General features: G+C 40.2%; 1 protein-coding gene across 7 annotated transcripts in view; it reads left to right on the top strand.

Moving 5' to 3' along the window:
* The window catches only part of LOC139550587 (acid-sensing ion channel 1C-like), an 81,138-nt gene that overhangs the window by 53,522 nt on the left and 11,061 nt on the right, over positions 1 to 16,555 (top strand). For all 7 annotated transcript variants that reach the window (XM_071361557.1, XM_071361560.1, XM_071361558.1 and 4 more), the window contains exons 2-7: positions 1,649 to 1,799; positions 2,221 to 2,348; positions 10,724 to 10,874; positions 11,045 to 11,101; positions 11,356 to 11,509; positions 14,375 to 14,466. In XM_071361557.1, coding sequence (XP_071217658.1) covers positions 1,649 to 1,799; positions 2,221 to 2,348; positions 10,724 to 10,874; positions 11,045 to 11,101; positions 11,356 to 11,509; positions 14,375 to 14,466 — 733 coding nt within the window. The remainder of the gene's footprint in view (positions 1 to 1,648; positions 1,800 to 2,220; positions 2,349 to 10,723; positions 10,875 to 11,044; positions 11,102 to 11,355; positions 11,510 to 14,374; positions 14,467 to 16,555) is intronic.

Below are 16,555 nucleotides of genomic sequence, written 5' to 3'. Positions count from 1 at the left end.
AACACTGTCATGGATAACTGTGCCTATACCTTACTGATGTATCACCTGTCCTGTGGTTATGTATATACATGTTGGTGATAACTGTATGACAGTATAGATAAAGCCCTCAGAGCACTGCATGACCAATCAATTCCACCTCTGTGAAATTAAATCACTTACACAGCAAAATGCATAGAGAATTTAAAGCCATTATCGCATTTATCTATTTTAACTTTTAGTTTTAAGTTATAGCTCACCAGCCATGTGTGTCAGTTATGCAAAATCAGATGCAGCATTCGAAGAGGCTCCTAATGATTATTTCTGCTCTGCTGGCACACATGAAAGCAAAGTCGCCCATCTCAGAGAGAATTTGTAAAAAAATATATTTTAAAAAATGCATGAAACGTCAATATGAAATGTGTGAGAGATGGTGCTAAAAGAACATGGTGGTGCTATACTGGAATATCAGCACAGTATATCTCTGAATCAGTTAAACCAGCTGGCTATTTGCTGCAGGCAAAATTTTGTGTGCACCAATACTTAAAAGTACAGATGTAGGATCTTAACTTGAGCCAGTTCGCTCCAGCAATCTGAAGCAGTGGAATTTCTGCTGAATTCTGTGCTGCTCTTGGGAGCCAATTCTTAATACACCTAAATCACAGCCGGTAATTCACAAAGCTTAATTATTTATTTTGTTCTCTCTTACTCAGAGTCTGCTACCATTGCCTTTCTCTTACACCACAAAATATTATTTTCACACTCAAAGGAAATGGATTTACTTTTATACAAAAGGAAGTTGACAACAGCTTGCTATTGTTCTTTGTATTTTATGAAAAGCCAACCAGTCAATGTTATTTTTCTCTCTACATAATGTTATTATGCATTACTGAATCCAATTTATGTACAGATGTAGAATCTTTATTTGAGCCAGTTTGTACAGCAGGAAAACAATCCTGCTGCAACAGGAAATGTGAATTATTATGTGGATTATAATTAATTAACATTTTTGTAGGCGTTGATACATTTCCTTAAGGGAAAGTCAAGTCTGAAATTTCAAAGTGGAAATGACATGCTTCAGAAGCCTTTTAAAACATGAACTCTACTGCAAGTTGTACATTTCCTGGAAAAGTTATCCTGCAAAAGGGTGATCCAATTAAGATTCTACATCTATAGATCACCATTGAGCTGCATTGGCACAAGTTAATGCTTTCGAAGGGGTCTATAAGACACTTCCTAATATAAATTGTATTTGAACAATCTAATTTAGTGTTTTGTGGGATGGTAGAGGTTGGGTTTTGGCTATATTGCTTTGGATTAACTAGAACGTTCAGTTTTAATGGAAAATACATCCTAAAGAAGTATCTAAATTACTCAGGGGAAATAAAAAAAAATGGGTCTGGGTAAAGATTGCCAGTTGCCACAGTCGAGGTGTTAATTTATTTATTTATTCATCATTCTAGTATCTTGTTTGGTTCAGTGTTTTCTCAGATAATTACCTGCAAAGCTTTCCTGCCCAGCAACCCTATCCCCAACCGCAGTTTAAATTGGTCTACACAGAGAGCAACCATTGCTCAAAGTGACTGTGCTGTTTACTGTCTGTGATGTTGCTATGTCAAAACAATGTTGTTGCATTGAGTTAATGTCATGTACCTTCTTCTTCTTCTTGCAGATTTACACGCGGTACGGAAAATGCTACACGTTCAACTCTGGTTTGGATGGCAACCCGATGTTGACAACGTTAAAAGGCGGGACAGGAAATGGGCTGGAGATCATGTTAGATATCCAACAAGATGAATACTTACCTGTTTGGGGAGAGACAGGTGAGTACCCAGTGGTATGACTCCACTTAGTTAGTACCACAATAACTGATCTGTCCATAAATACAATAATGACTTTGGATTTTGGGACATTGGTAGAATGAACTTTACACATCAACCAGCCAACTGACATGTATTCATTCAAGGTTCCTTCCTAGCGCTGAATTTGACCTGTACACTATTACAACAACATATAGTTCAACAACTTATCCAACACAACATTTATTGTCTCTGTCCTGGGAAAAATAGTTCATTCTTAGCACTGCATTTTCAACACGTGGCTTTATCACAACAGATGTCCCATATCCAGTAAAAACACATATCTCTTTCCCAACACAACAAGCAATGTCTCCGACCAAGGAACACAGATGAGCAGAGGTTTCTGTTGTTACATTCTCTGGCCTGCTGTTGTATGTATCCACAGATGAGACCTCGTACGAAGCAGGCATCAAGGTTCAGATTCACAGCCAGGACGAACCTCCCTTCATTGACCAGCTGGGATTTGGTGTGGCCCCTGGTTTTCAAACTTTTGTGTCATGTCAGCAGCAACTGGTACCTACTGCTTAGCTTTTTGCACAAACACCTTTCCCTTTCTTCATTCCTTCTTTCCTTTATTTCTACTTCAATCCTCCTCTCGCTCTGCTTTTGTCTGTGTTTTTATCCAAACCCCCAAACCTTCTTCCTTCTCCTGTCATTGGCTATGCATCTGTGTCTCAGAGCCTGGAGAAAAATATATTCTGTTTATCTTATTGTATAATGCATGTAATAACACGCGACCAGCACAATCGCTAAATCTGAACAGAAACCGTCTAATGATTCTGAACTGAAGTAGTAACAATATAATATTTGCTACCCAGTATGTATCCAACAAGGAATACAGAGGGAGAGATAGATTGGATGTACCAAGCAGAAATTGTCTGTAAATGTATTTACACTGTTATTGGTGGCCAGAGCTACAGTACCCCAGGCAGTTCACACGCAATCTCTGACAGCTCAAAAGTATATTTTCCATATAATCTTGCTGTCGCTGATACCACTTGGATAGAGAACAATAGCATAATATATGCTACAGATGTAAGATCTTAATTTGATCACCCTGTTGCATGAAGACGTCCCTGCAATGCAGGTAATGTAACATTTGTAGTGTATTTGAGGTTTAAAAAGGCTTCTGAGGTTTGTCATTTTTGATTTTCCCTTATGAAAAATGTATGAATTAATTCGAATCCACATAATAATTCACATTTCCTGTTGATGCAGGATTATTTTCCTGCTGTAGCGAACTGGCTCAAATTAAGATCCTACATGTGTACATGAATTGGATTTAGTCATGCATAATAACATGTAGAGAGAAAAATAACATTCAGGAGACTTTGGTTTGCTTTTCATAAAATCCAAAGAACGATAGAGTTACATTTTGTGGTGTAACAAAAAGGCAATGGTATCACAATTATCATGGCTTTGAGTAAGAGAGGACCAACAAAATCATTAAGCTTTGTGAATTATCGGCTGTGACTGTAGTGTAGTCAGAAATGCCTCCCAAGATTACCACAGAATTCAGCAGAAATTCCATTGCTTCAGATGCTCTCTCTCTCTCGTTCAAATCAATTCCACATGCTAAATAAATACAAATCATGAATGATGGAGCATCTGGTACATTGAATCAAAAATATTTCCTGAGGATTTCATTTACATTGTATGGATACATTTCAGATGAAAAAAAAGACCTAGCTATAGACTACAGACAGTGCCTGTAACCACAGTCCTATACAGTAGCCTATATCTATTGGGCACTGTGACCAGTCGTAACGGAGCAGCAACATCTACACTGAACAAAAATATAAATGCCACAAGTAAAGTGTTGGTACAATGTTTCATGAGCTGAAATAAAAGATCTCACAAGTTTTCCATAAGCGCAAAAAGCTTATTTATCTCAAATTTCTAGCACAAATTCGTTTACATCCCTGATAGTGAGCATTTTTCCTTTGCAAAGATAGTACATCCCCCTGACAGGTGTGGCATATCAAGCAGCTAATTAAACAGCATGATCATTACATACCTTCTGCTGGGAACAATAAAAGGCCACTCTAAAATGTGCAATTTTGTCACACAACCCAATGCCACAGATTTCAAAAGTTTTGAGGGAGCGTGCAAGTGGCACGTTTTAATTAAAAAAAAATATTTTACCTTTATTTAACTAGGTAAGTCAGTTAAGAACAAATTCTTATTTACAATGACAGCCTACCCCGGCGACACTGGGCCAATTCAGCGCCACCCCCTATGGGACTCCCAATCACTCCCAAGCCTCTTGCACTGAGATGCAGTGCCTTAGACGGCTGCGTCACTCGGGAGCACTGCAGGAATGTTAACTGCAGGAATGTCCTCCAGTGCTGTTTCCAGGGATATTAATGTTCATTTCTCTACCATAAGCCGCCTCCGGTGTTTTAGAGAATTTGGCAGTATGTACAACCGGTCTCACAACCGCAGACCACGTGTATGGTGTTGTGTGGGCAAGCGGTTTGCTGATGTCAACGTTGTGAAAAAAGTGCCCCAAGGTGGCAGTGAGGTTATGGTATAGGCAGGAATAAGCTAAGGACAATGAACACAATTACATTTTATCGATGGCAATTTGAATGCACAGAGACACTGTGACGAGATCCTGAGGCCCATTATCTTGCCATTCATCTGCCAACATCACCTCATGGCCTTATGTAGCAAGGATCTGTACACAATTCCTGGAAGCTGAAAATGTCCCAGTTCTTCCATGACCTGCATACTCACCAGACATGTCACTCATTGAGCCTGTTGGGATGCTCTGGACCGACATGTATGACAGTGTGTTCCAGTTCCCGCCAATATCCAACAACTTCGCACAGCCATTGAAAAGGATTAGGACAGCATTCCACAGGCCACAATCAACAGAATGATCAACTCTATCTGAAGGAGATGTGTCGCGCTGCATGAGGCAAATGGTGGTCACACCAGATACTTACTAGTTTTCTGATCCACGGCCCTACCTTTTTTAAAGGTATCTGTGACTAACAGATACGTATCTGTATTCCCATTCATGTGAAATCCATAGATTAGGGCCTAATTAATATATTTATATTGACTGATTTCCTTATATGAACTTTAACTCAGTAAAATCTTTGAAGTTGTTGCATGTTGCGTTTATATTTTTGTTCAGTATAGTCTCCATTATCCAGTTGTCAGACACGAATATTAAAATCAATGTAATCTTCCATTAGGGCAGATGTCAGGACCACGGGAGTCATTTTAATACTGAACTAAAATGTCTCTAATAAGTCTGTATTCCATGTGGTCACAATGGTCTGTTTGCCAGATCCGTAGGTAATCTGTATTTCACAGTCCTGCCATTGTCACTAACTGTAACCATATCCAGGGTTAAATCAGTGAACATCAAACATACATTAATAAACCCTCTTAGCAGTGTTCTTTTGAGGTGTGCACCCAACAGTTCCTGCAATAATAGAACAGGTGCATGTCCATAATACCCACATTGTTTTTCACATCAAAACCAAGACAAATCTAAATGTGTCATAAGAATATGTTTTCTATTACGGCATAATCATTTAAAGAGGATAGAAAATAGTATTACAAACAGTGCACCAGCGCTGGTTCCAGACATACGCGACATAGACGGTCTCAATTGACTCTATTGAGAGTAAGAATAGTAGAATACACCAGGTGTAACTTCAGAATTTGTTTGTGCATCAGCAGTTTTTCTCTTGTTATATCTGTCACTGACAGTCACTCAATTAGCCATGTTTGCGAACAACTTTTAGATTGGTAGTTAGTCTAGACAGCTATCTAAACATGCAGTAATCATGGCCAAATACTGATATATATTTTTTTTGTCATTCTCACTCAGATATCATATTAACATGGCATAAGAAATTACAAAATGTGTTGTATTGCAGGAAATGTGCTTTAAAACTGCAAAAACATCTCTCAAACCCATGTCAAAATCAGTAGAATTGCAGGAAATTTGCTCTAAAACTGCAAAAGAATTCTCTCTGCCCCATGGCATAGTGAGTAGAATTGAATGAAAGTTTATAATATTGCAGTTTTCTCTCCCCATTGCAAAATGTAGAGAATAGCAGAAATCTTGCTTTAAAACTACAACATTTTCTCTATGGCCCATGGCAAAATGTGGAGAATTGCAATTTTCTTTCTACCGTCAAGAGGGGGGCCATTAAAATGTTTTTCCGCAAGGTGGGGGCCCCCCAACGAAACCTGCTTAGGGCCCCCCAAAAGGCTAGGGCCGGCCCTGCGTTGCACATTGTTTTTTTTGTCCATAAAATGAAGTCTAATAAAATCTATTGCAATAACATGCCACTCAGGCTGCAGCTTGTGAAATCCTGTGGTTTGAAAACAGTGACAGGATGGTGAAATACAGCTGTGATCTTTTGATAGATATTTTCTTTGGCAACCACTTTATTGTAAAGGACCTCAACAAAGAGTCACTGATGTCACAGTGTCACGTTTTATACACCCATTGAAGATACAAATCTCATTTCACTTTTCCTACTGAATGAGTTACAAACTCATCAGAAATTAATTATAATACCTAGAATTACACCTTGAACCACAAGTTATTCAAAAAAGCCTTTGATCCCAGAGAAGATATTATTTGGTAAAAGTCACAAGTCTCTTCAAAATCCCTCTCGCCATATTCAACAGAATAACATAGGGTTATCGAAGCAGTGCATCTCTAAAACAGACAATTGGACACAACAATCCAAACAACACTGAATTCTGAATTCAATCGACTTCCCTTGTAAAGCAGCTATGAGTAGATATATAAAGGTGATATGTAAATTCATCTGCTCTTATGACTAGAGCAATTCATTTATAATAATTGTACTGAATTGATTAGCGTGCCATTTAAATCTGATAGGAATCATCTATCATAGGCTCCTGAGTGGTGCAGCGGTCTAAGGCACTGCATCTCAGTGTATAGAGGCATCACTACAGACCATGGTTCAATCCCTGGCTCAATCTCGGGCTGTATCACAACCGGCCATGGTCGAGAGTCCCATAGGGCGGCGCACAATTGACCCAGCGTTGTCCGGGTTAGGGCAGGGTTTGGCCGGGGTAGGCCGTCATTGTAAATATGATTTTTTTTCGTAACTGACTCGCCTAGTTACATAAAGGTTCAAAAAATATTATAATAATCATACTAGTAACACCATCTCAAATTAATCTAAATTGATTGCTAAAAATGTTTAACCCCATATCCTTTTGATTATTTCATGCTTTTCAAACCCTTTCGAAGAGATTGATCAATATATCAATATATGATTATACTTCCATTCACCAGAACCAGTCAAATCTGCCTCACTTCAACCACATGACACAAACAGGTCTCCCAATCTCAATGGAAGAAATGTCTGAACTAAATCCAGTCTTTAAAGGACAACTTCATTCTGCAGCAAGCAAATATAATAACTTGGGGTGGAAATTTGTAACACTATTTTTACCAACAATCGAGCTTCAAGTGGCCGAGATCAATTATTGAGAGATGGCTGAATGACAAGAAATGTACGTTTCTGAACCAGTTTTGGGTTTGAGTCCTCAGACATGGGCTCAGCAGTTTTGGGGCTCAGTAAGATGAACACCTATAGGTTGGCTGGCTGGCTGCTTACTGTATATCTGAGAGCCAAACAAAGGGCTTTGACAGATGCTGTTCGTTGCATCACTGTTGCTGCTCTTTGTTGATGGTGACGTGTTCACTGGTCCCTTCTACTAAATGAGAAGTCCTATGAGGCCTGAGTAAAGGTTCAGATTCACTAGTCAGAGCCTCCTCTCCCACACTAGATGGGCTTTTTGGGGTGGAAGCCCTCGGCCAACTGTAACCCCAGGCTTCCAAACATTAGTTTCCTCCCAAGTGCAGCGGGTGGAGTACCATAGCATACCGTAGTGTACCATAGCATACCGTAGTGTACTGTAGCTTAGCGTAGCGTACTGTAGCATACCATATGTACAGTAGCGTACATAGCAAACCTCCCAATCTCATTACCGATCAAGTCTTCATGATGGAATGGACCAATCACCTCCCTCCATGTGGCTGTAGTGACCGCATTTCAACGACTGTCCCTTCCTGGTTCATCTCTGTCCCTCTGGTTCATCTTATGTCTCTTCATATTCAACAGCTTGTATGAAGACAAAGACTGGATAATGAGTGTTTAATGTCTAGAGGGCCTGTTATTTGCTCTGGGTTTTTATTTCTACATGGATAATGTTTATGAGAGGCTGTAGCCTGGCAATAAAGTTCCATAAAGAATTAATCAAGTACTCCATTTCAAGTCACTTCATGACTTACTGGCACTCTGTATCCGTCACACTCAGTCTTCCAATGCATGCAGGTCCAAGAGACGGTCAAGGGTAGATTTGGGGAAAATGATTGAGAAGTTCAGAAAATCTCGAAGCCACACCAAGGTCTTTTTCAGTTATCTGTTATGTCCAATGGGCTACGTGCTTCTCTGAATGGTGGTACATACACAAATACAGTTGAAGTGGGAAGTTTACATACACCTTAGCCAAATACATTTAAACTCAGTTTTTCACAATTCCTGACATTTAATCCTAGTCACATTCCCTGTCTTAGGTCAGTTAGGATCACCACTTTATTTTAAGAATGTGAAATGTTCGAATAATAGTAGAGAGAATGATTTATTTCAGCTTTTATTTCTTTCATCACATTCCCAGTGGGTAAGAAGTTTACATACACTCAATTAGTATTTGGTAGCATTGCCTTCAAATTGTTTAACTTGGGTCAAACGTTTCGGGTAGCCTTCCACAAGCTTCCAACAATAAGTTGGGTGAATTTTGTCCCATTCCTCCTGACAGAGCTGGTGTAACTGAGTCAGGTTTGTAGGCCTCCTTGCTTGCACACGCTTTTTCAGTTCTGCTCACAAATTTTCTATGGGATTGAAGTCAGGGCTTTGTGATGGCCATTCCAATATCCTGACTTTGTTTTTCTTAAGCCATTTTGCCACAACTTTGGAAGTATGCTTGGGGTCATTGTCCATTTGGAAGACCCATTAGCGACCAAGCTTTAACTTCCTAACTGATGTCTTGAGATGTTGCTTCAATATTTCCACATCATTTCCCCCCCTCATGATGCCATCTATTTTGTGACGTGCACCAGTCCCTCCTGCAGCAAAGCACCCCCACAACATGATGCTGCCACCCCCGTGCTTCACGGTTGGGATGGTGTTCTTAGGCTTGCAAGCCTCCCCCTTTTTACTCCAAACATAACGATGGTTGTTATGGCCAAACAGTTCTATTTTTGTTTCATCAGACCACAGGACATTTCTCCAAAAAGTACGATCTTTGTCCCCAACAAGTTTTAATGACTTCAACATAAGTGTATGTAAACTTTGTGGAGACATTGTGGAGACAAGTAATTGGTTCCCCATTTATCACGCCATCCCTTCACATGGTTTAAGAATAGGTAAAGACTCATTCACATATGAAGACAATGTTCCATTCTGTCCTCTTCCCTTTCTGATATTCTGCATAGCACCAGGGACATGTGAAAGACAAGCCTGACCTCTCCCCTCTCTGGGCCCTAGCTGTGACTGAGCCCTAGCTGAGGGAAAAGTGCAACTGCCAACACTATAGTCCAAAAGGGTACATTCTAATGACAAGAATCTCACATAAGCATATTATGCAAATAAAACATCTTAATTATCTATGTTTCCCAACAAATTCTGATTCATCCGCCACACATTTCACATTAGTAAAATAAAGTGGTGATCCTAACTGACCTAAGACAGGGAATTGTACTAGGATAAAATGTCAGGAATGTGAAAAACTGAGTTTAAATGTATTTGGCTAAGGTGTATGTAAACTTCCGACTTCAACTATAGATTGTCGTAAACAATGTCTACAATTAGGAAACTAAAAGGTATGTTGGTGGTAAAATATTAGTGAGACCAATGAGAAAAAAAAGAAAGAGGTATTTCCAAAGATCTCAAAAATACTTACTTTGACATTTTGCTTCAAACAGCAGTTTTAAATAAAGAGTAATGTGAGTTTCAGCACTAATCCCCTGGGGCTAGGAACTCAATCAAGTATTCAATTATGATCTATGAATCTAGTCTGGAAATCGTCCTCTTTCAGCGATACATATATGCGATGCTGCTCCGAGTCACTGAGATACTGATGAAGATAATGGTCTTCACTTTGACTAAAATGAGACCAGAAAAGTATCTATTCTTTGAGGGAGTCTTAACAATTAACTTTAATTAGGTAGATAGAACTGGTAAAGGGTATAGTAGTGTGATGAGAATAGTTTATCAGGGACAAATACCCCCTCCAACATAGTTTGAATAACATTGTGTTTTTGTTACCATTCAATACATCATAATTAGCTAAATTCATTCCCAAAATGTATGACGTCAAGGTTTGCATAAAGTCTGTCTTATGGCATTGTTTTCATCTAAAAACCTCATAAACATATTACATACTGTAGACCTAAACAGTAGCACATTCCCTGGCAAGTTTTAAAAACAAGAATTCTCCATTAATTGGCGTGTCCCGTCTGAAGCTATATATTTACACATTATATTTTCCCTGTCTCCATACCCTCCATGGTACTCTGTCCTTTCAGGACTAGACCTGACCTGCATCACTGATTTTCTGCATGGTGTCTGCTTGTTGCTTTCTGTGAGCTGTATCAGTTACACCGTTGTCTGAGTGGAATATTCTTATAGATGTGAACAGAATCCAGAAAACATGTCTTTATTTCATCATGTTCCCTTATTAAATGTTCAATACATATGTTTGTTATTTTGTCTGCTTGTGTGCACTTTTATTTTGGATTTCCTGTTGGGCTTGACTAGCTGTTGTTGACAGTGGCCAATATACTGAGGGGAAATCTATGCTCTGTTCTCTCCCAGCTTCAGTACCTCCCTCCCCCTTGGGGAGACTGCAAGTCCACTCCCATCGACTCTGAGTTCTTCTCCACGTACAGCATCACAGCCTGCCGTATCGACTGTGAGACACGCTACCTGGTGGAGAACTGTAACTGCAGGATGGTCCACATGCCTGGTACTCACACACATCTTGGCTTGACCATCACATAGTTCCTCAATGGATTATGATTAATAAGGTTTTCTGTGTTGTTGTTGTTGTTATTCATAGGAATATGTAGTTATGTTAACATTACATTTTTGTTTTGTCCTCTCTCTCGCTCTCGCTCTCTATGACGTGTTGAATAGGGACCGCAACAGTATGCACACCCGAGCAGTACAAAGACTGTGCAGACCCAGCTTTAGGTAAGGCAGAAACAATGGTAATGATTTAAGGATTAGGAATATGAACCAGTTATCACTGATCAGCAGATACACCAAACAACATTTTAGTTTGAGATATGAGTACGAAAGCGTTTATACAATACAGCATTTTGAAATAAGGAACTGCTGAGCAGCAAAGGTTGTTTTTGCAGCTTCTTTTGAATTGCACTAGTTTTTATCATGGGGCCTGTAGTAAATTGGGCCCAGGACTCCCATTCTATTGTCATCCCCCACAGACTTCTTGGTAGAGAAAGACAACGACTACTGTGTGTGTGAGACACCCTGCAGCATGACACGATATGGCAAGGAGCTGTCCATGGTGAAAATACCCAGTAAAGCCTCTGCCAAATATCTGGCCAAGAAATTCAACAAAACTGAACAGTACATTGGGTAAGTATCTAGATAGTTACAGTGAGTTAACAACTTCAAATAAATTCAGTATCAAATAGCCGCCTGTCCCTTTTAATAGCCGGCAATGGTACACATTTCAGCAAATAAATGACTGTTTCCAAGAAACGCTGGGTCTAAATGAATTGTTTCAAATTTTACCATGAATTGTTTACTAGGTTTAACGTGAGATATGTTACATTAAATAATGAAGTAATGACTCTGAAAATCATCTGGCAATCATCTGTTTTTATCGCCATTAAGAAATTGACAGCCATCGGCTGCTAACAGCTGAGAACTGCTAGCTAGCTGGCTAGCATAAAAACAGCTAACAACTTCGGGAGTATGGACCCCCAGAAATCACGCTCTAGTGGCGGATCACGCTCTAGTAGCGAAAGTAAGAACTGACGAAAATGCACAGTCAAAGAGGAGAATAATTATTCTGTCAAGGAAGTTTCATTTTATTTTAAATAGAGGTATATTTAGACAGAAGACATGTAACACAGTGTGTAAATGATAACACATTAGTGCAGGAAATATTTTTTTAAATTAAAATGCTGGAAGTGGAATTAAACAATGAACTACAGTTGAAGTCGAAAGTTTACATACTGTCACGCCCTGACCTTAGAGAGCCTTTTTATGTCTCTATTTGGTTTGGTCAGGGTGTGATTTGGGGTGGGCATTCTATGTTTTGTTTTCTATGATTTTGTGTTGCTATGTTTTGGCCGGGTATGGTTCTCAATCAGGGACAGCTGTCTATCGTTGTCTCTGATTGGGAACCATACTTAGGTAGCCCTTTTCCCTCCTTTCGTTGTGGGTAGTTGACTTTATTAGTGGCACTTATGCCCTGTAAGCTTCACGGTCGTTTTTGGTATTTATTGTTTTGTTGGCGACATTTTAACAAATAAAAAGAAAATGTACGCTCACAACGCTGCGCTTTGGTCCAGTTCTTTCGATGGCCGTGACACATACACTTAGGTTGGAGTCATTAAAACTCGTTTTTCAACCACTCCACAAATGTCTTGTTAACAAACTATAGTTTTGGCAAGTCGGTTAGGATATCTACTTTGTGCATGACACAAGTAATTTTTCCAACAATTGTTTACAGACAGATTATTGTACTTAAAATTCACTGTATCACAATTCCAGTGGGTCAGAAGTTTACATACACTAAGTTGACTGTGTCTTTAATCAGCTTGGAAAATTCCAGAAAATGATATCATGGCTTTAGAAGCTTCTGATAGGCTAATTGACATGATTTGAGTCAATTGGAGGTGTACCTGTGGATGTATGTCAAGGCCTACCATCAAACTCAGTGCCTCTTTGCTTGACATCATGGGAAAATCAAAAGAAATCAGCCAAGACCGCAGAAAACAATTGTGGACCTCCACAAGTCTGGTTCATCCTTGGGAGCAATTTCCAAACGCCTGAAGGTACCACGTTCATCTGTACAAACAATAGTATGCAAGTATAAACACCATGGGACCACACGGCCATCATACCGTTCAGGATGGAGACGCGTTCTGTCTCCGAGAGATGAGTGTACTTTGGTGTGAAAAGTACAAATCAATCCCAGAACAACAGCAAAGGACTTTGTGAAGATGCTGGAGGAAACAGTAAAACGAGTCCTATATCGACATTACCTGAAAGGCCGCTCAGCAAGGAAGAAGACACTGCTCTAAAACCGCCATAACAAAGCCAGACTATGGTTTGCAACTGCACATGGGGACAAAGATCGTACTTTTTGGAGAAATGTCCTGTGGTCTGATAGAACAAAAATAGAACTGTTTGGCCATAATGACCATTGTTATGTTTGGAGGAAAAAGGGGGTGGCTTGCAAGCCCAAGAACACCATCCCAACCGTGAAGCACGGGGGTGGCAGCATCATGTTGTGGGGGTGCTTTGCTGCAGGAGGGACTGGTTCACTTCACAAAATAGATTGCATCATGAGGTGGGAAAATGATGTGGATATATTAAAGCAACATCTCAAGACATCAGTTAGGAAGTTAAAGCTTGGTCGCAAATGGGTCTTCCAAATGGACAATGACCCCAAGCATACTTCCAAAGTTGTGGCAAAATGTCTTAAGGACAACAAAGTCAGGGTATTGGAATGGCCATCACAAAGCCCTGACCTCAGTCCTACAGAAAATTTGTGAGCAGAACTGAAAAGGCATGTGTGAGCAAGGAAGCCTACAAACCTGACTCAGTTACACCAGCTCTGTCAGGAGGAATGGGCCAAAATTCACCCAACTTATTGTGGGAAGCTTGTGGAAGGCTACCCAAAACGTTTGACCCAAGTTAAACAATTTGAAGGCAATGCTACCAAATATGAATTGAGTGTATGTAAACTTCTGACCCACTGGGAATGTGATGAAAGAAGTAAAAGCTGAAATAAATCATTCTCTCTACTATTATTCGGACATTTCACATTCTTAAAATAAAGTGGTGATCCTAACTGACCTAAGACATAAAGGATAAAATGTCAGGAATTGTGAAAAACTGAGTTTAAATGTATTTGGCTAAGGTGTATGTTAACTTTCGAATTCAACTGTATGCAAATGAGCAAAAGCTGTGTACATTAAGGAAACAGAAGTTTCTATCTATTAAGCGCCTGTTGTGTTCAGTGATTTAAGCAAATAATCACCCGGGCTATTCATTTAAGTTTTTTGGTAAGTGACGTAATGATCAGAGGTTTGCATTTTTATTAAAATAAATCATAATAAAAGTATGATATTGGTCTCCACCGTTCACCTTTATTGTAAATGATTGCAAAATGTCTCAGAATTAGTCAATTAAATCAATCAATTGTATCTCTAAGATGTACGTTATAAAGTAACACCTTTTCGATTTATTTGTTTTTGTCTCTAGAGAAAACTTACTAGTCCTGGACATCTTCTTTGAGGCATTGAATTATGAGAAGATTGAACAGAAGAAGGCATATGAAATTGCGGGGTTGCTTGGTGAGCGATTGTTTCAAGTTTTCCCATCAGGTTCATGATCTGTTTTTACAGACTGAGAGGAAACGCACTAGGCCTGAACATCACATCCTCAGCAAGCACTACATGTTGTCCCATTGTGTGATCATGCCTGCTGGTATAAACTCCTTTTGAGACTATTTTCTTTGAACCTGTAAGACTCGGTCGAATGCATTTTTAGAATGTCCTTGAAAAGAACACTCAGTCAGGAGGGGCAGATGAAAAGCAAAGTCTGGATGGACAGTTTCTGGTCTGAGTTTGACAGCTCTCCTCATCTCGCTGAGAGACAGAGTTAAAGTGAATGTTTCAGGAATTGTTTTGTGCACTGTGTTTTTTATTATTTTTATTTCACCTTTATCTAACCAGGTAGGCCAGTTGAGAACAAGTTCTCATTTACAACTGCGCCCTGGCCAATATAAAGCAAAGCAGTGCGACACAAACAACAACACAGAGTTACACATGGAATAAACAAACGTACAGTCAATAACACAATATAAAAAAATCTATATGCAGTGTGTTCAAATGATGTAAGATTAGGGAGGTTAGGCAATAAAAAGGCCGTAGTGGCAAAGTAATTACAATTTAGCAATTAAACACTGGAGTGATAGATGTGCAGAAGATGAATGTGCAAGTAGAGATACTGGGGTGCAAAGGCGCAAAAAAATAAAATAACAATATGGGGATGAGGTAGTTGGATGGGCTATTTACAGATGGGCTATGTACAGGTGCAATGATCTGTGAGCTGCTCTGACAGCTGATGCTTAAAGTTAGTGAGGGAGATATGAGTCTCCAGCTTCAGCGATTTTTGCAATTCGTTCCAGTCATTGGCAGCAGAGTACAGGAAGGAAATGCAGCCAAAGGAGGAATAGGCTTTGGGGGTGACCAGTGAAATATACCTGCTGGAGCGAGTGCTACGGGTGGGTGCTGCTATGGTGACCAGTGAACTGAGATAAGGCGGGACTTTACCTAGCAAAGACTTATAGATGACCTGGAGCCAGTAGGTTTGGCGACGAATATGAAGCGAGGGCTAGCTAACGAGAGCATACAGGTCACAGTGCTGGGTAGTATATGGGGCTTTGGTGACAAAACGGATGGCACTGTGATAGACTGCATCCAATTTGCTGAGTAGAGTGTTGGAGGCTATTTTGTAAATGACATCGCCGAAGTCGAGGATCGGTAGGAAAGTCAGTTTTACGAGGGTATGTTTGGCAGCATGAGTGAAGGATGCTTTGTTGCGAAATAGGAAGCCGATTCTCGATTTCATTTTGGATTGGAGATGCTTAATGTGAGTCTGGAAGGAGAGTTTACAGTCTAACCAGACACCTAGGCATTTGTAATTGTCCACCTATCAGAACCGTCCAGAGTAGTGATGCTGGACGGGCGGGCAGGTGCGAACAGCGATCGGTTGAAGAGCATGCATTTCGTTTTACTTGTATTTAAGAGCAGTTGGAGGCCACGGAAGGAGAGTTGTATGGCATTGAAGCTCGTCTGGAGATTAGTTAACACAGTGTCCAAAGAAGGGCCAGAAGTATACAGAATGGTGTCGTCTGCGTAGAGGTGAATCAGAGAATCACCAGCAGCAAGAGCGACATCATTGATATATACAGAGAAAAGAGGTGGCCCGAGAATTGAACCCTGTGGCACACCCATAGAGACTGCCAGAGGTCCCGACAACAGGCCCTCCGATTTGACACGGAGAAGTAGTTGGTGAACCAGGCGAGGCAGTCATTTGAGAAAACAAGGCTGTTGAGTGTGCCGATAAGAATGTGGTGATTGACAGAGTCGAAAGCCTTGGCCAGGTCGATGAATACGTCTGCACAGTATTGTCTTTTATCGATGGCGGTTATGATATCGTTTAGGACCTTGAGCGTGGCTGAGGTGCACCCATGACCAGCTCGGAAACCAGATTGCATAGCGGAGAAGGTACGGTGGGATTCGATATGGTCGGTGATCTGTTTGTTAACTTGGCTTTTGAAGACCTTAGAAAGACAGGGTAGGATAGATATAGGTTTGTAACAGTTTGGGTCTAGAGTGTCTCCCCCTTTGAAGAGGGGGATGACCGCAGCAGCTTTCC

The sequence above is a fragment of the Salvelinus alpinus genome, chromosome 23 (assembly GCF_045679555.1).
Source record: "Salvelinus alpinus chromosome 23, SLU_Salpinus.1, whole genome shotgun sequence".
In the NCBI taxonomy this organism is placed as follows: domain Eukaryota; kingdom Metazoa; phylum Chordata; class Actinopteri; order Salmoniformes; family Salmonidae; genus Salvelinus; species Salvelinus alpinus.
This window is presented reverse-complemented; position numbering and strand designations above follow the sequence as displayed.